Source organism: Heterodontus francisci, chromosome 3, assembly GCF_036365525.1.
Source record: "Heterodontus francisci isolate sHetFra1 chromosome 3, sHetFra1.hap1, whole genome shotgun sequence".
Classification (NCBI taxonomy): Eukaryota; Metazoa; Chordata; class Chondrichthyes; order Heterodontiformes; family Heterodontidae; genus Heterodontus; species Heterodontus francisci.
The window spans coordinates 41,134,983-41,158,014 of record NC_090373.1 but is presented as its reverse complement, the minus strand read 5'-3'; the positions used below and the strand labels follow the sequence as shown (position 1 = coordinate 41,158,014).

General features: G+C 43.6%; 1 protein-coding gene across 3 annotated transcripts in view; it reads left to right on the top strand.

Moving 5' to 3' along the window:
* The window catches only part of LOC137355859 (CUB and sushi domain-containing protein 1-like), a 1,186,508-nt gene that overhangs the window by 480,032 nt on the left and 683,444 nt on the right, over positions 1–23,032 (top strand). For all 3 annotated transcript variants that reach the window (XM_068021465.1, XM_068021474.1, XM_068021456.1), the window contains exons 17-18: positions 3,956–4,125; positions 13,483–13,639. In XM_068021465.1, the coding sequence (XP_067877566.1) occupies positions 3,956–4,125; positions 13,483–13,639 (327 nt within the window). The remainder of the gene's footprint in view (positions 1–3,955; positions 4,126–13,482; positions 13,640–23,032) is intronic.

Below are 23,032 nucleotides of genomic sequence, written 5' to 3'. Positions count from 1 at the left end.
GAAGGTCAGCCATTGTGGAGCTGCCTTTCACTGGAGTGGAAACTTTATCTGAAACGAGAGAGGAGGCCATCGCAATCACTCAGCGGGGCTGCTCAGAGGAGCCGAGGGGCAGATGTCAGGGGTTAATTACCTCTCAGCACAGTAAGCAGAAGCTCAGTGCCACAGGTGCGAGGTGGATTGGGAAGGCCTGGGACCAACTGGAGGACATCTCCTCCAAGGGCAGTCACCAGTAAAGGAGAATTGAAATAGCCATGGGACTCATCCACCCAGCCTTCCTGGACCACCAAGCAGAGCAGGAGCGGCGCAGCGGGAGGGTGGCCTGAGCGCCAGAGGCACCAATACTGCGGCCGCAGCAGCAAGAGGGCCAGCCTCCAGCTGGACAAGCTGCGGAAGGACGCCAAGTGGAATGGCAGCAGGAACGAGCCTCAAGATGGAGCCCACCACGGCCCAGAGTCGTCCAGAATCGCTTGAAGTACCTCCAGATGTCACAGTGCCAGTGCCAATGAAGACTTCATCTGTCAAGGGAGGCCGTCACCATCCTGTGCATAATGCTGCAGAACGACCTGCGACCTATGGGACTCGATGAGCACCCAATGCCAGTGGCGCTGAAAGTCACCGCTGCATTGCACTTCTATGCATGTGGCTCTTTCCAGGGATGCATGTGAACGGTCTCCCAGGCTGCAGCTCACCACTACATTAAAGAGGTCACCAATGCATTGCTCAAGAGAGCTTGAGAGTTTGTGCATTACCGCACTGACCCTGATAAACAGGCAGAGAGGTCTATTCGCTTCGGGGGCCATTGCTGAACTTCCACAGGTGCAAAGTGCAATAAATGTTTCCTCAGACCAGCCTGTGGCTTTCATCAAAAGGAAGGGGTTCTACTCGATCAACATCCAAGTGGTCTGTGACTACCGAACATGCATCCTGCAGGTGTGTGCCCCCTTCCCTGGGTACAGTCACAACGTCTATGTTCTTTGACGCTCCCAGGAGCCACAGATTCCAGCCTCCTGCACACCTTCAGGGATGGATCCTTGGGGACAAGGGGTACCCATTCAAGTCTGCCACCAGTGAGGTACACTCGCACTGCAGCTGAGGAACATTGCAATGCCTCCCACAGGTCGACCAGGGCCATGATTGAGCAGACAGTTGGCCTGCTGAAGATGCGATTCTGTTGCCTGGACAATTCCGTTGCGTTGCAGTATGCCCCACAAAGTGTTCCCATATCCTTGTCATCTACTGTGCTCTGTACAACCTAGTACAGCAGAGAGGAGAGGTCTTGCAGCCAGTGGACTTGGAGTAGCCACACTCCTCATCTGACGAGGAGGATGTGGAGGAGGAGGCAGAGAAAACAGGACAGCAGGATGAGGCACCTGCACCAGAGGCCAAAGCCATGGAGAGACACGCAAGAGGGACTCATGACTCACTCATTCAACCTGTTTCCAGCAGGCACGATGCCCTTGAGATGCCTTTCACATAGAACTCCAACCCACATTGCCACTACATATCCTTGCACTTAGTACTTCCCAGCGTCCACCACCCAGCCTCTTCATGCGCGTTGCCCCATCCATGCAGAAGACCAGACTCTGCCTTCCACTGCTCCCCCCACCCCTCCCCCCACAGCTACAGGCAGGCCAATGAGGGCACAAGGGTGTACATAGCAAGTGACAAGACAACATTCACTGCAGAAACGATCCAAAAATCAAAGCAAAAACACTATTTACTTAAGCCAATCATGTACATGTACAGACTGTAAACACTCCTGCCCCTCTGTTGCATCTAGGTGCACCACCTAACGAGCTTCCGAGTGCTCCTACGAGGTGTGATCCTGGCACTCACAGCTGTAATGGAGGCAGGCTGCTGTTGCACTTCCCTGTGGCCTATGATGACCTTGGCGGCCGACCTCTGGTTGTCTGAGGCCTGGAGGGCCCCGGCATGCTGAGGATCTCCTGCAAAGGTGCAGGAGCCTCCTCTGTCACCATAGCTACTGGAGGCACTCAGGTCACTGGCAGATGGGCTGAAGAACACCTGTCCACCCTCAGAGTGCCTTGAGAGAAGCCCCCAGATGCGGCAAGCTGCCGCTCCTCCTCCCTTTCAGTGCACATTGGCACCTCCCTGTCTACCTGAGATGGAGGGGCACCTGGAGGGAAGTTCAGGCGCCTCATTCCCTTCTCGTCTGGCCACTGCTGCTCATGGTCAAAGCAATGGTATGCACTGAGCGGTCTGCTGAATCTGACTCCCATGAAGATCAGCAATCCTCTTGATGGATGAAGCCATGCACTGACACACCTGAGACATGGCAGAACTCATGGCCGGCATGGACTCCTGTATCATCCGCGTATGGCTGCACATTGCCTCTGGTAGTTTCGCCAGATGTTCCCATTCCTGCTGCTGCATCTCCAATAGGTAAGGGTGGTGAATACCGGAGGCCTGTCTACAGTTTGGGGCTCAGCATGGGCCTGGCCTCCAATAGCACTCTGACTGTCAGGGCCATTTGCTGTCAAAGTCTCCATCAACTGGTCCTGCGTGTCCATGCGGTGCTCACCAGCTTGTGACCCTGAATCTGGTCGTGACCGCAAACTCACCAACATGAATGTATCTGCACTGGTGGAGGCTGCTGGGGAATGATATGTTGGTGTATCCTCTGAGGAATCGTTTTCCTCCTCCGCAGAAGTGGACTGCAGGGTCTTGGTCGAGACAGCAGCCTGTGCTTTCAGAGTGCAGAATGCTTGCTGCGCAATTCCTTTCTGTCCAGCGGTGAACACCAAGCTCGAGGCTTCCTCACTCTTTTCGCTCTGCCCTCCTGTCTCACTGTTTACTATTACCCAGCTGCCCTGCCCTCCAGCCAGAGCAAGGGATGACACCAAATATCTGGCAACACAGGTCTTGGCCCTCTCCTTTGCATTGTATGCTATTTTTGTTTTCTCCTGCGGACATAAGGGGAAAGTGAGTCTCCACACAATGACCTCCTAATCAGCTGGCATCCCTCTGATACATTACGAGGTCTCCCAGATGTCTCATCCCTACGTCCACTCTCACGGGACTTGGAGGATACAACCAACAAGAGGCAGCTGGCGTTAACGCAAAAAATTATTTTGCCCGTCTGGCCGATACCTCCCCACGTTGATACCTATCGCATGTTGCCCACATGAAAGTCACAGCGTTCTGAGCATTTCGTTACACTCAGCCTGGCGGTGCGGAGGAAGTAATTGACCCACTTGAGAAACAGCACCCATGTACACTGCTGGATCCCGTGGCTGCTGGCCTCCGCTGCTATCTCTGTCCAAGCTTCCTTGGTTAGGTGGGAGACTCTCTTCTTCCCATCCATAGGGAACAGTACCTGCTGCCTTTCCTGAGCAGCCTGGAGGAGAACTGGTAGGCAGGCAACACTAACCCATGGGGCCACCCTTTGTCTGTACTGCGACATGCTCCTTCTCAGGCGTTTGTGATGCTTTGTTGTTGGTGCTCTGCCGCAGTGGGAGGGGGAGTGGTTGATGATTCTTCAGGGGAAGCACAGATGACGAGAGTTCTTCAGGGGCCACAAAGTTTGACCTTTCAACAGCTGCTGTTTAAAAATGGCGCGAGCATCTGCCCTCGTATACTGCTGACTGCAGTATCAGCGCCTTTCTGCCTGCTCCCAGCCCTTTATAGGCCGGGCCCTATGCCTCCATCTTTCGAATTGGTCAGCTGCTGCATAATCGCATTCGGCAGCCGCTTCCGCCCCGAGCAGCGATGCCACCCCCTTCTGCGTCTGCTGCCGAGACCCGCACTGCTGGCATTAAATTCTGCCCTATGAGTGCATTGTGTGTGCATAACCCTACATGGGAACACTGTCAGAGCTATTTGCATCAGGCAGTAATTTTAAGCGGTATTATATAACTGAGTTACTCTTGTATTTTTTTCCTGTATTTATTCTACAAGATGTTTTAATTGCTTGCACTTTCTATTTGTGACTTAGCTGAATGCGGAGCCTCTGTAACAGCGATGGAAGGCATACTGCTGTCACCAAACTACCCAGCCAACTACGAGAACAATCATGAATGTATCTACAGAATTGAGACACAGCCAGGGAAAGGAATACGCCTTCGAGCCAGGACATTTAAGCTTCAACAGGGTGATGTTGTCAAGGTAACAGTGACTTCAGCACACATAGCTTCTTTCTGTTCATTTTTTCCGAAAAAAAAATCCAATCAATAGTTTCACTTATATTGCAGAATTTCAATCCTGTATAAATGTTAAAAGTAAAATTATAAAAGTGGATCATACAGCTACTTGAACCAGTTTGAACCAGATATTGATTGAAGAACTTGTTTCAGACAATGCTTCATTGGCTTTCACACTTATTTTAGATGATTGAATTTTAAATTGCTCTTATTTCCATTTGAAATGTGATCAATCAAAGTTCTGCCAAAAATGTGGTAAACGAACCATAGCCAGGAAGGTTTCAAGTTTAATTTCTAGTCTATCCTGAGTTAGCTGATCTTGGCCAAGGTGGCAGCTGGGGCCTGTATTTGGGCCCCAATATCCCTAGATTTGAAAGGAGAAATCTCAAGTCAGGGTTCGCAGAATGTCCCTCATACCCTTGCCTTTGGTCAGTTAGTCTGCTGATACTTACTGTCCAGGCTTACATAAAAAGAAAAACATCTTGCATTTCTATTGCATCTTTCATATCTTAAGACTGTTCTAGATTTTGTTTTTCTCCATTTGTTTTTTCTCTTTATTTACCCTTTCCTGAAGGGGATAATGTCCAGGTATGAATCCAGGGATATAATGAGCTCTCTAATAATTCATCCAAAGGGACAGTTTTGGTCATGCATGAACAAAATAACTTTTTTTTTGGTGCAGCATGTGTTGACTTCTGTATTCTGGAAGATACCAGATTGATACCTGGAATGAGTGGGTTGTCTTATGAGGAAAGGTTGCACAGACTGGGCTTGTTTTCACTGAAGTTTAGAAGAGTGAGAGGAGACTTGATTGAAGTTTATAAGATCCTGAACAGTCTTGACAAGGTGGATGTGGCAAGGATGTTTCCTCTTGTGGGTGAGTCCAGAATTAGGGGGCACTGTTTTAAAATTAGGGGTTGCCCTTTTAGGACAGAGATGAGAAGTGTTTTTCCTCAGATGGTTGTACGACTTTGGAACTCTCTGCCTCAGAAGGTGCGGGCAGTGTCATTGAATATTTTTAAGACGGAGGTAGATAGATTCTTGTTAGGCAAGGAAATCAAAGGTTATCGGGGGTAGATGGGAGTGTGGAATTCAAAACACAAACAGATCAGCCATGATCCTATTGAATGGTGGAGCATGCTCAAGGGGCCGGATGGCCTACTTCTGGTCCTAATTCGTATTTTTGTATGCTTGTATGCTCTGTTTGTCTCTGTCTTTGTACGGCCGACTACTTTGACTGAACTATGTGGTAACATCGAGTAATGGATTCAACTTACTGTATGTCAAACTATCCAGGAATAAATGTCCGAATTTCCATTGATATGTTTTTTTCTCTGCACATCTGTCCACCACTTATCGTCGATATCTACACCATCCGTTATCGTTTGGAATAAAATATTATTTCTGTTATTATAGTTACAGTGCTGGACCTGTAAGTGAAGACAATTTCAATATTGTAAAACCAACATCTCACTAGTATTCTAATACTGAGATAATTCCTGACCTTATTACAGCCTTGGTTCAAACATGGACAAGAGAGCTGAACTCAAGAGGTGAGGTGAGAGTGACTGCCCTTGACATCAAGGCAGCATTTGGCCAAGTATGGCATCAAGGAGCCCTAGCAAAACTGAAGTCAATGGGAATCAGGGGGGAAACTCTCTGCTGGTTGGAGTCATACCTAGCGTAAAGGTAGATGGTTGTGATTGTTGGAGGTCAATCATCTGAGCTCCAGGACATCACTGCAGGAGTTCCTCAGAGTAGTGTCCTAGGCCCAACCATCTTCAGCTGCTTCATCAATTGATCTTCCTTCAATCATAAGGTCAGAACTGGGGATGTTCGCTGATGATTGCACAATGTTCAGCACCATTCGCAACTCCTCAGATACTGAAGCAGTCCATGTAGAAATGCAGCAAGACATGTAAAATATCCAGGCTTGGGCTGATAAGTGGCAAGTAACATTCGTGCCACACAAGTGCCAGGCAATGACCATCTCCAACAAGAGAGAATCTAACCATCTCCGTTTGACATTCAATGGCATTATGATCGCTGAATCCCACACTATCAACATCCTAGGGGCTACCATTGACCAGAAACTGAACTGGAGTAGCCATTTAAATACCGTGGCTACACGAGCAGGTCAGAGGCTAGGAATTCTGCAGCGAGTAACTCACCACCTGAATCCCTAAAGCCTGTCCACCATCTACAAAGCACAAGTCAGGAGTGTGAGAGAATACTCTCCACTTGCCTGGATGGGTGCAGCTCCAACAATACTCAAGAAGATCAACAGCATGCAGGGCAAAGCAGCCCGCTTGATTGGCACCTCATCCACAAGCATTCACTCCCTCCACCATCGATGCACAGTGGCAGCAGTGTGTACCATCTACAAGATGCACTGCAGCAATGCACCAAGACTCCTTAGACAGCACCTTCCAAACCCACAATCTCTACCACGTAGAAGGACAAGGGCAGCAAATGCATGGGAACAACATCACCTACAAGTTCCCCTCCAAGTCACACACCATCCTGACTTGGAACTATATTGTTGTTCCTTCACTGTCACTGGGTCAAAATCCTGGAACTCCCTTCCTAACAGCACTGTGGGTGTACCTACCTCATGTGGACTGTAGCGGTTCAAGAAGGCAGCTCACCACCAACTTCTCAAGGGCAATTAGTGATGGACAATAAATGCTGGCCCAGGCAGCAACACCCACATCCCATAAATGAATTTAAAAAAAGATGTTGGTCAAATTCTTGTGCCAGTCACTAATGGGAATGGATCTATTGCATTTCTTTTCATTTCTTTGTCAGATTTGCGAATATATTTGCAATTGTTACACACATTCTTCCTGTTGAACTCTGCAAATGGGCTGGTCACAGCAGTCTCACTGCAGATTGTTGCTTCACAAAGATTGTTGTCCTGTTTTTTGGTGCTCAACTGTTGACTACCAGAGGCAGCTTGCCATGTGAGGCAAATGAGACACTGCACAGCTGGAATCCTACACAGACCTCATGGCAGAAAGGTAGCGGTATTTATATTTTTAAGTATATTTATTTAACTTTAACTGTTGGTAATGCATCAGTGACTTAATCTATTTTCTCAACTTACCCCCCCCCCCCACCCCACCCCTTAACTGAGGCAACTTGACGGTTTTACTCCTGCAGAAAGATCCTGATATTCAGCTCACCTGATTTTCTTTTTTCAAGTTACTGTGGCAATGTGAGGGAGAATGTCCCATCGGAAAGTTTGCGGTTTGAATTTATCGATCAGTGTAATTCAAAGAGCCTCGAGCCTCAGATAGCTTGCAAGTTTGGTGCTGGAGTTGCACAGGAAGGGACTATTGCCATGGTAACACTCTGGTTTGGTTAGGCATATATAACTGGGCCTCACCTATCAAAATTGGACCCTGCCATCGCTTTTAATTTCAACTTTCCTCATTAATTGAGTGTGGCAAAAAAAGTTATAAGTAATATTGTTAATCAAGATGCAAGACATACATCAACAATTAAATGAATCTTCAAGGGTCAGATCTGAATAAGATACAAGCCTAATAATAGTTTTACATATCATGCTATAGTGTCATACACAAACTGCTAGGTACAGTTGACTTGCACAGACTTCTTTTAAACCTGAAGTAAGTCACATCCTTGTTGTGGTGGTAATGACAGTTCCTTAGAACGTACTTGCTCAATCTACAGTTCTTGCGATCCCTGATGCAGTGGAACCTTCACTATCTACTTCCCAATTATCTAGCTTCTTGAGTAACCACTTAAACTTCCATGTGGCAAAGACTGACGTAAAATGTCATCTCATTGCACAACCTGTTAACATTGATCTCCTGTCTGTTAGGTGCCTCTCTGCATCTGACATTGGCAACTCCACTACGTTTTGTTTTAGAAAGTAAAGTAGTGCTATTTGATAGTTTCTTACATTTGTTTGAATGTATTTTTTTGTTTGAGGATTTTATGTTCAACATCACCATAAATTCTGTCAAGTTAGCACACTGACAATGGCATTTGTTTTTAGCTTATAACAGGGAGTATATTAGACACTGAGAGTTTTCATGATTACTCGGTGGGTAAATGCAAACTGTAGCGTAGTCGAGACCCTAGCAGAACAGCAAGGTCATTGGTCCAATTTGCCATCTGTACTCTTAATTGATCTCAAGCGAGATGGCACTTGGAGCTATTCTGGGCCAGGGATGGAAAACATCAATCAGGGTTTTCACTCCTGGTCACAAGCTAATGACGCCTACTACAAAGTGTGGATCTGAAGTCGGCAAAGAAGGTTTTCTTTTAGAATTGAGTGAATAATATGTAACACTATTGAATTTTAGTGCACCTTTTCTTAAAGAAAAGTTATTTTACTTTTGTGTCTGATCAAAGCCATAGATCTCTTGTACTTGAGCTACTTATTTGTCAAGGGTAAAATATCATCAAATCATAGAACATGTACAGTACAGAAGGAGGCCAATTGACCCATCGTGTCCATGCCAGCTCTCTGCAAGAGCAACTCAGCTAGTCCCACTCCCCTGCCTTTTCCCTAGAGCCCTACATATTTTTTCTCTTCAAATAATTATCCAATTCCCTTTTGAAAGTCACAATTGAATCTGCCTCCACCATACTCTCAGGCAGTGCATTCCATTTCCTAACCACCTGCTGCGTAAACAAAGTTTTTCCTGATGTCGCCTTTGGTTCTTTTGCCAATCACCTTAAATTAGTGCCCTCTGGTTCTTGATGCTTCCGCCAATGGAACAGTTTTTCCCCATCTAGTCTGTCTAGACCCCTCATGATTTTGAAAACATCTATCAAATCTCCACAATCTTCTGTTCTCCAAGGAGACCAGCCACAGCTTCTCCAATCTGTCCATGTAAATGAATTTCTTCATCCCTGAAGTCATTCTTGTGAAACTTTTCTGCAGCCTCTCTAACGCTTTCACATCATTCCTGAAGTGTGATGCCCAGAATTGGGCACAATACTCCATTTGAGTCCGAACCAGTGTTTTGTACAGGTTCATCATAAGTTCCTTGCTTTTGTACTGTAAACCTCTATTTCTAAAGCCCAGGATCCTGTATGCCTTATTAGTTGCTTTCTCAACCTGCCCTGCTACCTTCATTGATTTGTGCACATATACCTTCAGGTCTCTCTGCTTCTGCATCCCCTTTAGAATTGTATCCTTTATTTTATATATTACCTCTCCTTGTTTCTCCTCTCCAAAAGTATCATTTTATAGTTCTCTACATTAAATGTCATCTACCATATGTTTGCCCATTCCACCAGCCTATCTATGTCCACTTGAAGTCTATCACTATCCTCCTCACAGTTCACAATACTTCAAAGATTCGTGTCATCTGCAAATTTTGAAATTGTGCCCTGTACACCCAAGTCTAAGTCATTAATATGCATCAAGAAAAGCAGTGGTCCTTATGTTCACGTTCTTTTTTTATTAAATTGAATCTACAAACAGCAACTTGCATTTGTAAAGAGCCTTTAATGTATAAAGATATTCCAAAGTACTAAACAGAGATGTAATGGGGAAAAAAATGGATGCAGAGCCAAAGAAGGAGACATTGGGAAGGTTGATTAAAAGTTTGGGTTTTAATGAAGGTCTGAAAAGGTGAGGGAGTTGATGAGGCAAAGGGTTTATGGAGGGAATTCCAGAACATGGGGCTGAGGTGACTGAAGAAACAACTGCCGAGGGTGACGCAAAGTAATGGGGGAGCTGAAAAAGAGGTCAGAGTCTGAAAAGAAGTGGTGTTGGCTAGGGAGGGGGGGATATTGTTTTGCTGGAGATGATTTTAAGGATGTGGGAGGAGCCAGGCTATGGGAAGATTTAAAAATGAGGATAAGATTTTGAAATTTGAGGCATTGGAGCACTGGAAGTCACTGCAGATCAGTAAGGATACGAGCAGACGCCAGAGTAGAATTCTGAATAAGCTGTAGCTTACAAAGGTCAGAGTATTGGAAACTGGCCTGGAACACATTGTAATAATTCAGTCTGGAAGTGACAAAAAGATGGATAAGGGCTTTTAGTGGCAAATTGGCTGAGCTAGAGACAGGGAAGAATATTGTTGTGTGGCTACACCTTCCCTCGCCACTGTTCCATGCAGGCTCTGGAGAAATCTAGGTGGCAGAAAGTTGGGTGTAACATTGTAGAAGAATTCACAGGCTAGACAAAGCCTGACAGGGACCACAACTTGAATGCTCCTTCTGTGGCCCCTATTGTGGAGGTAGAAGTAAACCTTTTTTTGAATTGGAGAGGTATGGAGGCAGAAGATTAGTTCAAATTTATATAAGATGTGGAAGCTGTGAAACTGTTGGGTTCATTCTCAGTGATTGGGAGGGGCATGGAGTCATTGACAAGGATAAAAAGTTTCTGGTATAGGCTGAACACTGCAGTTTTGTTCATGCCTTGTGAAGACTTTGATCATGCTAATATCAAAAGTGTAGTATAACGCTAATGGGGAGACTCAGTGACGTGATTGCTGTTTCCTGCTTTATTTTCTGCTGATTGAAAAGAACCGATTGCCCTATTTATAACCATCATTAAAGCCTAATGGCATGTTGTCTTTTATCTCCAGCGATACAGAGCCAGAGCCTTGGTCAGAGTCAACCTGGAATACTGCATTCAGTTTTTCACACTGTACCTCAGGAAAGTCATATTGGCCTTGAAGTGCAGTACAAATTCACCAGAATGATGCTAGGGCTGAAGAGAAGTTGCAGAAACATGATCTGTATTCCTTTGAGATTGGAAAGTTGAGGGGTGATCTAATAGGTATTTAAAATGATAAAAAGATTTGATCGGGTAGATTGAGAGAAATTATTTTCTCTGGTAGAGTAATCTAACTTAAAGGGGTACAATTAAGAAAAATGGGGCTAGCCTATTTAGGAGTGAGATCAGGAAGCACTCCCACTTTCACAAATCCGTGAGGGACAAAGAACACCCTTGTTCTCATGATCCATGATTTGTCAGGCACATATGAACATAAGACGTAGGAGCTAGAGTAGGCCATTTGGTCCTTCGAGCCTGCTCCACAATTCAATAAGATCATGGATGATCTATCTCAACTCCACATTCCCAAGCTATCCCCATATCCCTTAATTCCCTTAGTACCCAAAAATCTATTGATCTCTGTCTTGAATATACTCAATGATTGAGCATCTACAGCTCTTTTGGATAGAGAATTCCAAAGATTCACAACCCTTTGAGTGAAGACATTTCTCCTCACCTCAGTCCTAAATGGCCTACCCTTTATTCTGAGACCGTGAACCCGTATTCTAGACTCCCCAGCTGGGAAACATTTTCTCCGCATCTATCCTGTCAAGCAAGGCTATGAATCCATGCTGGCTCTCTCAGCAGCTGAAAATTTTCAAGGTGGTGCTCACCTTGTCTTAATTGTAGACTCGAGCAATTTCCTGACAATAGATGTGAGGCTTATTGGCTTATAATTTTTTGGTTTTCCTCTGCCATTGTTCTTAAATAATGGAGTGGCATGTGCAATTTTCTAATCTAAAGGAACTGCAATGTTCTCACCTACTACTTTTAAAACCTTGGGATGGAAACCATCTGGTCCTGGGGATTTATCGCTCTTTAGTAACATTAATTTCTACATTACTGTTATTTGGCTTACATTAATTTGTTCAGTCCCTGGCCCTGATTCAATAATAATTTCCTTGGGATGTCTGGCATGCAAACCTCTTCCTCTACTGTAAATGCTGATGCAAAGTAATTATTCAGCATGTCTGCCATTTCCTTATTTTCACTGACAACATCACCATTCATGAGGACTCATTCTTCCCTGCTGCTTTGTTGGAAAATGCCACTCAGCCAGAAGTAAAATTAATCCAAAATTGGCCAAAAACTGAAGTGGCACCACTGAATATAAAATGGGCATCATGGCATAAAACTGTTGTTAGTTTTTCATTGGTATCCACACTGTTAACACACCTAAATTCAGCTTCATAGCCTTTGTGCTGAAAGAAGTTTCTCCCTCCTTTATATAATTTTAACTTTAATGGAAGTGGAGATTGGGGGGGATGTATAATGGGTGATTGATCCTATATTGCCCAATTTACACTTTGGTCAAAAGTTGAAATTATCCCCAATTATTTTCGTATTTCAACATTCTTCACATGAAATGAAGATTTGGAGTTTGAGCAGCATGAACCAACAATTAGCTTATATATGGATATGTCTGAAGTCAATCAGAGGCTATGTAAGACTTTTCTTAGTCTTCACAGGTTTTTGGAAAATTCCAAGAATTACAAAATAATGAGATCACACTGAAAAGCTTCAGTTAACCCCTGAAAAACCTTACTACTTTCTTGCACTGCGATACATTTAATACACTGTTAGTCAAGTGATAGATATGGAGTTACCCTAAAAATCACCCGTAACTGGTCAGTTTTGCATTGATTGTAGTCTTTGGTGATTGACCAAATCACCTCTCTCTCTCTCGACGGCAGTATCGGAATTCAAAAGTTACTGTCTTTTATACAGTTAAAGTTCAATCAGCATGTGCTGCATTGGGGGTGAATCTTCACCTTCCAATGTTCTTCGGCTAAACGTGATTCAGCACAACTGAGTTGTCAATTTTCCAGATATGAAGCCTGAGTTCTTTGTTTATTGGGTAGTAATTAGTTGTACTTATCAATTTATGGGGACACTGACTGACACACATCTGGTTTTCCAAACCTTTAAGGTGTGTTTAACAGTCTTTTTAAAAACTCTTTGTTCTCTTTTGATAGCAATGTCTGGCTTCCATGTGAGAAAATTATTTCACAAAACATCCCACAGTTCAGCAACCTTAAGGAAAACAAATTATTTCCCATCAGCCTGCTCCCAATGTCTCAAAACATGATGGCCAGATTTTTAGTCAAGCTTAAGCATTTATGATAGCCTACACAAGTCTCAACCATAAGTTACAGTTCTTTCTTGGATGTGCCCGATGATGGTGGAGTCCAGAACCAGGAGTTATAGTCTAAGGATACGGGGTAAATCTATCAGGACTGAGATGAGGAGAAATTTCTTCACCCAGAGAGTGGTGAGCCTGTGGAATTCGCTACCACAGAAAGCAGTTGAGGCTAAAACATTGTATGTTTTCAAGAAGGAGTTAGATATAGCTCTTGAGGCTAAAGGGATCAAACGATATGGGGGGAAAGTGGGAACAGGTTACTGAGTTGGATGATCAGCCATGATCATAATGAATGGCAGAGCAGCCTCGAAGGGCCAAATGGCCTACTCCTGCTCCCATCTTCTATGTTTCTTTCTACAGATTCTATGTCCTATAATGCTTTTGAAAATTTCTGTGTTCTCTCATTTTAGGTGTATGACGGAAAAGACAGCACCTTTCGTCGCCTTGGGGTTTTCACTGAAGCTGAATTGCTGGGAATTGTCTTAAACAGTACATCAAACCATATGTGGCTAGAGTTTAATACAAATGGAACAGGGACTGACCCTGGATTCGAGCTTACATATACCAGTAAGTGAATGCACTACATAAAGCAAGATTTGTATTCTGTTGTTCTGTTAGGAGGTTGGTGCTGAATATTCAGGACATGGCAGATTTCTGATACATCATTGTGTTGCACACCATGCGGGGATGATTTATTCTGTGGGCCAGATGTAGCAAAATTGTAAAAGCATTTCTGATTTTTCTGCAGCTAATGAACAGAGGACATCTTTCCTCCAGACCCCCACCTTCCACCCGCCCACATACTTGTTAAGCATGAAAATGTCTTTCCTTCCCCGAGCAAAATATAAATAGATTGACAATCATGGCTTTCAGTATATTTCTGTGATATTCTTTACAAAACCCATTACAACAACAACTTGCATTTATACAGCACCTTTAAATGTATTAAAACATCCCATTGTGCTTCAAAGGAGTTTCATCAGACAACATTTGACATCGGGCCACATAAGAAGGTATTAGGACAGGTGTGCAAAAGTTTGTCAAAGAGGTAGGTATTACAGAGCACCTTAAAAGAGGAGAGAGCAAGAGGTCGAGAGGTTTCGGAAGGGGCATGCCAACTAACGGTGGACCATTAAAAATCAGGGATGCGTAAGAGGCCAGAATTGGAGGAGCGCAGATATCTCAGAGGTTGTAGAGCTGCAGGAGATTACAGAGATAGAGAGGGGCGAGGCCATGGATGGATTTAAACACAAGGATTAGAATTTTAAAATTGAGACAATGTAGGGCAGCAAGCACAGGGCTGATGGGTAAATGGAACTTGATGTAAGTGAGGAAACAGAGTTTTGGATGAGCTCAAGTTTATGCAGGGTGGCAGATGGCAGGCCAAACAGAAGAGCTTTGCAATAGTTGTGGTTGGGGGTCCTAAAGGCATGGATGAAGGTCATTTGAATTTTTTCAGCAACTTCTCTGAAAGTCCTTGCTTTTTACAGTAACATAGCACTTCAAGCCAAATGTAGACCCATTTACTAAAACAGGTTTTGCTACTTGCTAACAAATAAATAAATAAAATTGGGCCAATTTTTGTGGCCCCAAAGATTAATTTCAGTTCTTACTTGATGGCATGGTTCAGTTTTGCCTCCCTCGACTACATGAAAAAACCCTTTCTTTTTTTTGATGAACCTTTTGATATATGAGGCATGGGCCAAATATAAATGGCAACTTTTCACATTTCCCTTCAACTGGCTTGATTGACATTCTTCAAACCGCAGGTCTAATGTTGGATAAATATATATGACAGCTAGTCTTGTATTCTGCTGTTCAGGTTCAGTTGTGTCTAAAGGTGATAGCTGAACTCCATGGAGGAAATCGAGGTTATTATATAACCTATATATTAATATCCTTAGCAATCATCAAATTCAATATGGTCCACAGCCTTTCTCTTTAAACGGCTGTGTAAAATATATTTTACTCTTGTAAACTGATATAATCTTTTTCTGTCTGTATAAGTCTTCATCCTGTCAGTACCTGACTGTATCATTTTACTTCCTCAAAATCTTAATCTTAAATCTTATGAATAAATTAGAACTTGTTCTTTTAGCCTAAGGAATATGGCCTGATAATATGGTATTTTCAATAATCATATAGGTATGGATTGCATGATGGGCAACCCGAGCTGCCTACTGTGAGAGATAGCTCAGTAAAAGGCAATGCACTACCTACAGTGCAGAAAGGGGTGAATGGTTTTAAGCATATTGCAGATCTGTCAATGGAAACTGGTTGAAGTGAGTTGGTACAGAGTCCAAATTGTTGTTGTACAATATTTGACTCTTCTAGACATATGGCCACTTTTTATGGTGTTTGTAAGTACAGATTGGTCTCTATGGTGAATTTCTACGGGATTCTCTTAATCATTCAGTACAAATTTGTTGGGCGTGTTACAAAAACTGGGGAAAAATGGCATTAACATCTCTCACGCTGTTTTTCTGTAGCTCTTCTGCTAAAGTTACAGTGGAAGAGCAGGTAGAGCCTTTTATAAATTCACCATTGAAATATTTTGTATGGATTTTTAAAGTTTCTGAGCCATTCCATTGTTTCTTGTTTTAAGTTGCAGTGTTGCAGTCACATTGTTGCGGCAGGATGATTGATATTCACTGGATGGTTTTGCCTAACTTTGCTGTGTCATTGTTGGTTAAAGGGTAAAACCGTTTCAATCAAATTCGATACACTGCATGTGTTTACAAAATAGCAGAAAGCCAGGAATAATTGCAAATTGGTAACTTTGTTGAGGGTCTCAGATTATATCTTAAATATAAATTATATGTTAAATTAAAAAGATTAAAGTTGAGCTTTTCTTCATGACTGTCACTTGGCCACCAAAATTGTGAAAGATGTGTTGTGTGATTGTGCAAGATTTATAAGGAAGCCGCTGATCTTAAGAACTGCTTCCCTTAGAAGGACCTATTTTTTGTTCATCTTCAGAGTGGTTGATTCAAACATTTCACTTTTCATTTTTTGAGTTCCATTTTGTCCTTGTTTGATTTGAAAGCTTTTTGTTGGTTTATCTTTGGCAGTGCTTTCAATTTCCGAGCAAGGCTCTGTTCCTCTGTACTATGGATTAAAATATCGTCTGCCACAACAGTGACTCCTGAAAGACATGCGCAATTATCTGAATCTTCCAAATGGTTTTAGAAGTCTCAATTCTTCATCGAACAAAATATGTCAAAACTATTTCAGAATTCCAGCATCTGCAGTATTTTGCTTTTATTATTATGTCAAAACTATTGGTGCACCTGAAACTGTGAATGGTTTTGGTTTCATTATTTCAGGCAGAACGTCATCTATGGTTCAGAGTAGGCATTGCTTACAACTGAGGGCTTTGTTAAGTTGCTTTGGATCAATGCATCAGTTCACTTTATCATTTTCCTTTATTACTATCACCATTAAAGAGATCCAGTCAGTCAGGACCCTGATGTAAGAACTTTCCTCTCAACAAGCTCATTAAACTGCCTCTACACAAGTTCCTGTACAGCTAAAGATTGGCAACTATTTAGGTGGGACTTAAGGATCAATTTGAATGGAGTTGAAGGTACCTTCTAACTTCCTTTCTCTTTTGAAGAAAAACTGAAAATTTTGAATGATTCCAGCACCTAGAACAGATCAATAGTCACATGGCACTACTAGGGACTTTATCACTGATTTTTCTTTTTCCAAATGGTTTCATTTTTGTTTTGTTGGATGTGAGCAGTGAAAGGTTAGAATCCTGAAGCATTCTACCATTTGGATCATCCAACAGTCTCAGGTATTCATTCTCAGCTTAAAAAGTGCTAATGTCTTTGCTGAAATCTGATTTTGTACAGATCCAAAAATTTCAAGTAAGAGAATGTGGGCAAGAAATTAGGCTCACTTGCATCTGTATTTTGAGTATTACAAGTGCCCTTAATATGCCAAAATGGCACCCACAGTTCGTATGCACACTTTTGGGGCAATTTGTGCTGGATGCCATAGTGGTGAGGGTGTCAGTGTGCGCAGTGAATGGCTGCCAGAAGTATGCAGAGCAAGTAGATCATGACATTGATCAACATGCAATACTCATTTGGCTCCCTTGATGCCATTTTGGAGCACAGCGCTCCAGCATCCACCCTCTCTTAAACTTGCACAGCTGAACACGCGTTCAGCAGATGGAAGGACCACCCCTACCAGCGCTCTTTATAGGGATCATCAACTACTTTCTACTGTCTCTTGTTGCATTTGTCAAAGTGTTTGATGCTTTCTATAGTTGTTTCAAGTTGCAGAAGTCTACAGGTAGTGGTATGGCAGGTGCTGAAGGACTTTTTGCTGACTGCAAGGCTTCTGCACAAGCCAGTTGCTCCCATACATTGGTGCACTGGTAGGCCTCCCTCTTGGAATACAGCATGATTTGGAGAATGAGCAGAGTTCATACACAGCAGGATAAACTGCTGGAAGAGGGAGCAGGAGTAGGGGTGAAAGGCTTTCAGCAGGAGGTCATATCAACCCAGGGAACAATTCTCCTACCTGAATTTCATTGAGGAACAATGTGCGAAAAATTTGCACTCCAAGAAGTATGTCCTCACTGAAATCTGTTTCTTGTTGCAGCTGCACCTGCAACATCAGAACAGGGAAAGGATCTCATATCCATTTCAATCTCTCTTTCCAGAGATCAGCAGGCAAAGAGAGCACGTGACTTTGCTAGGATTTTAGGTTTCCCCATCGTGCTTCATGCACTTCACTTTGCCGATGCCAAATGTCAACTCTGCCAAATACTGGAAACAAATGGGATTCCGCCCACCAAAGTGCAGCTGATGTATGAGCATAGACAACGAATCATGCAGGTCAATGCACACTATCCTTGCAGCAGTCATGCCTTCATTCTGTGGCAGTCTCCTGTACCATCGGTATTTGAGCCACAACAGCAAACCAAAGGATGACCAGGGTTATTGCTGGTGACATGGCTAATGAGTCCAGTGCACTACGCACATGCACTTGTACAGCCTGCATTCAATGAAAACCACACTGCCACACAAAATGTGATACAGCAGAGCATTGGTGTGCTGAACCAATGCTTCTACTGCTTCGACTGCTCTGGAGGAGACTTCAGAACTTGGCAGGGCAGGTGACAGATTTGTGGCGATCTGCATGTTGCATAGCCTGGCCATCATGAGGGAACAGCCCTTGTACCAGCGAAATGACAGCTGAGGGACATGAGGAGAAGAAAGAGGCCGAGAAGTACAAGAAAGGGCGGAGGCAATGTCAACAGCTACTTTCTACCATCCATGAAGAACTCATCCAAGTGCAATACCAGTATATACAACCCCAAGTTCCCATTCAGTAATAATCCCACACCTTACATTCCCTCTGTCCCTGATCGTGACACTGTCCACTTAAGCACAAATGCTAAAATAAAAGCCACCACAAAATAAACATAGCAAGCCAAATTTATAAATGACATCATGTCACATTGCAAACAAACATGAACTAATCACCCTTGTGCATTTCCTTAGCGTCTGTCTTCTGTCTTCCTTTCCATGTCCTCGTGCTCCTACACAGTGCTATCTCAGCATGGCTACTGTCTTTCAATGGGGGAGACAGCAGATGACCTTGGAGGATAACCTCGAGAGGTTCTGGGCCTACAAGGCCTGGATGTGGACTGCATCACCTCAACATCAGCGGCAGCAGTCTGTTCTAGTTGGCTGACAGACAACAGCAAGGGCACAAGAGGAGTAGCAGGGATGACTGATGGAGCTGTGAGCTGACAAGTCCCTGGGCCCTGATGGACTTCATCCTAGGTTCTTAAAAGAGGTGGCTAATGAGGTAGCAGATGTGTTGGTGTTAATTTTTCAAAATGCGCTAGATTCTGCAAAGGTTCCATCAAACTGGCAAGTAGAAAATATAACCCCTCTATTCAAGAAGTGGTGGGGGCGGGGGGAGGCAGAAAACAGGTAACTATAGGCCAGTTAGCTTGACGATTGTTGTAGGGAAGGTGTTAGAATCGATTATTAAGGAGGTTGTAGCTGGGCACTTAGAAAAACTCAAGATAATCAGGAATAGTCAGCATGATTTTGTGAAAGGGAAATCATGTTTAACCAATTTATTGGAGTTATTTGAAGGAGTGACATGTGCTGTGGATAAAGGGAAGCCTGTTGATGTACTGTACTTGGATTTCCAGATGGCATTTGACAAGGTGCCACATAAAAAGTTATTGTGCAAAGTAGGAGCTCATGGTGTAAGGGGTATCATATTAACATGGATAGAAGATTAGCTGGCTGGCTGGCAGAAAACAAAGAGTATGCATAAATGGGTCCTTTTCTGATTGGCAGGATGTGGACGAGTGGAGTCCCGCAGGGGTCTGTGCTGGTGCCTCAACTTTTTACAATTTAAATCAATGATTTAGATGAAGGGAGCGTTGGCACGGTAGCTAAATTTGCAGATGACACAAAGATAGGTAGGAAAGTATGTTGTGAAGAGGACATAAGGAGGTTGCAGCCTGATGTAGATAGGTTGAGTGAGTGGGCAAAAATCTGGCAGATGGAGTATAATGTGGGAAAATGTGAAGTTGTTCACTTTGGCAGGAAGAATAAAAAAGCAGAGTATTACTTTAACGGAGAACGACTGCAGAATTCTGAGGTACAGAGGGATCTAGGTGTTCTAGTGCATGAGTCACAAAAAGTTAGTATGCAGGTACAACAGGTAATAAAGGCTAATGGAATGCTATCTTTTATTACGAAAGGAAATGAAAATAAAAGTAAGGATGTTTTGCTTCAGCTATACAGGGCATTGATGAGACCACATCTTGAAAACTGCGTGCAGTTTTGTCTCCTTATTTAAGGAAGGATGTAAATGCATTGGAGGTGGTTCAGAGGAGGTTTACTCGAGTGATATGTGGTTGTCTTATGAGGAAAGTTTGGACAGACTGGGCTTGTTTTCACTGGAGTTTAGAAGAGTGAGGGGAGACTTGATTGAAGTTTATAAGATCCTGAACAGTCTTGACAAGGTGGTTGTGAAAAGGATGTTTCCTCTTGTGGGTGAGTCCAGAACTCGGGGGCATTGTTTCAAAATTAGGAGTCACCCACTTAGGACAGATTAGGAGATTTTTTTTTCTCTGAGGGTTCTGCGAGTTTGGAACTCTCTGCCTCAGAAGGTGGTGGAGGCAGCGTAATTGAATATTTTTAAGGAGGAGGTAGATAGATTCTTAAACAAAAACAAGAAATGCTGGAATCACTCAGCAGGTCTGGCAGCATCTGTGGAAAGAGAAGCAGAGTTAACGTTTTGGGTCAGTGACCCTTCTTCGGAACCCCGTAGGCCATTCGGTAGATAGATTCTTGTTAGGCAAGGGAATCAAAGGTTATCAGGGGTAGATGAGAGTGTGGAATTCAAAACACAAACAAATCAGCCATGATCTTATTGAATGATGGGGCAGGCTTGATGGATCGAATGGCCTACTTCTGCTCCTAATTTGTATGTTTGAATGTATGGGAGCACAAATGCTGTCTTCCTGAGAGAGGACAACAGGTTCATGCTCCATGGAGCCACTGCTGCAGGAAGACTAGTAATCTGTTGAAGGGCATATTGCTGGTGTGCTGTGGTATCCTGGAAGCCCCTTGCACAATTCATAGCCATGATGGTAGCTGTCTGAGCTTGCATAGCAGCAAGCTGAGATTGCATGACAGCAGTCTGAGCTTCCACTGCAGCACTCAAACATTGGGTGGCTGCTACTTCTGCTGCAATGGAAGCTGTGACATGGCACATCGGATGCTATGTCATGGATGGGTCCATATGTGTGCGAATAGAGTTGGTCACCACTTCCATGCTGGAAAGGATGGGCTCCAGGCTCTGTGCCAAGTTGGTGCTGGACTCCTCCATGCTCCTTGACAATGACTACATACTTTCTTTCTGGCAGTCTTTCCAATGCACCAAGCATTTTTTTGTGCATATCCATCATTGTTCTTCTGTTGGCTGCCCCATTAAAGTGCTCATCTGAATCCTCTGCAGTAAAACCCATGTTCCACCTTGCCCTCCAGCAAATAGGTACCTGTTTTATCTTGACCCCCTTCCCTCGCTACAGCCCACTCATGCCCAATGTCTCACCATGTGCAGATCCTGCCTCTAACCTACTCTTTATGTTATGTGCAGTGTCAGTATCCAAGCTGGTGGCTGCAAGTGTGAAATCAGGTGACGATACTGTGTCTTCATTATCATGATCTTCTTTGTGTTTCTCCACTGCCTGGCCAGATTGTCCCTCTTGGGTATCTGAAAAGAAAAAGGCACAGGGGTAAAATTGTAGTGCAAGGAGTGGGGGAATGTAATAAGTGCATGCTTACATCATCTGTTGCTTGAAAATCAGAAGCGAGTGTGAGGTGAGTGGGATATGAGAAGGAGGATTATGTGCGAGAATACTGTCGCCTTCAGTTGATTCGGCCCTACTACTGGCCCCAGTCTCAGTAATGGGCTTCCCAATAATGGCCAGCACCACCTCCTGCATGGTGATTTGGACATGCAGGTACACCTGCACCCCTTGACTTAGGTCCTGCTGACTTTGGTTGTGCACCTGCTTGTTCTGCAAGAGAGAGGCAAGTGTGTCAGTGAGTGTGGTGCAATGTGTCAGGGTGATGTGGCTGTCATGGTTGATTATTTGGTAATGTGTGCAAGCTGTGAGATGTGGATGTTAGGCTTACAACAGTTCTAAGTGGTGAGGGTGAGATGAAGCCTATGAATGTTCGTTATGAGTCCTGATTAAAAGATTGTTCCTGATTGGTAGGTGAGTGATCGGAGTATGGTGATTTGAGCAGTGGCTGAGGCTCGTCATGTAGTTGGTGGGATCTGGTATTTGAAGATGCATTCACTGACCTTGACCACTCGTGTGAGTTCATTGAACTTGTTATAGCACTGCACCCAAGTCCTTGGGGTCTGACTCCTGTCATTGACATCGTGGCTATCTGCTCCTACTGCCTTTTCATCATGTGTCTAGAGGGCCTCCTGGCCCCCTGCAGTTACAGGACATCTGTTCTCTTTTTCTCCTCCCCCACTAGTTCCTCCAGTGCAACATCTGAAAACTTTAGAGTATGCTGTCTCTCATGTTGTGTCATTCTTCACTGTTTTCTAGTTCAAATTCATTTCCTGTATGACTGCCAACACCTGCTCGTGTCGCAATGCACCTCCCCTTCAAAAGGTACAGGTTCGCTTTAACTGGTGCTAGTCACTCACGATTATGGGCCCCTGCTGAAGCATCTAGCCAATCAACACTGCAGTTAGCACAGGCTGGATGTTGAAATCATTTAATTGAGCAGTCAGCATGAAATTAGCATGCTGCCTACATTGCAACAAATGGGCATGGGCAATCATGCATCACAATGTCTGCGCCTGTTTTCAAAGGCTATCCAATTTAGCCCCCTGTAACCTTTAGTTAGTTTGATCTAAAGCATGTAGTCACAGTTTGCCACTGTTTTAATGTTTTGACTTTGGACACCTGTCTGAGAAATGGTTCTGTTCTCTGTATGCATTATAGAAGCAGAAGAGGTTTCTTTCTTTCTTGCATGATGGGCCGGAATTTCCCTGATCCAATACATGCCAAAATTATACTGAACTAAGCGTTAATTTCTATGCTCATCTTCCCAATGATAATTTATAGTGAAATTTCATTAAAATCTCCTCAACATGCACCAGTTTGTAAAACCAACATAAAACAAATGGATAAATAAAAGCAAAATACTGTAGATGTGGGAAATCTGAAATAAAAACAAAAAGTGATGGAAATACTCAGCAAATCTGGCAGCATCTGTGGAGAGAGAAGCAAAGTTAATGTTTCAGGTCTGTGACCTTTCATCAGAACTATGAAATAAGTGGAAATCAGTATAAACAACTGGGTCATAAGGAACATACACTGTTATCCTTCTTTAATTCCATTTTTATGTTATTGATGTAATGAAAACTACATTTTGAAGCCAT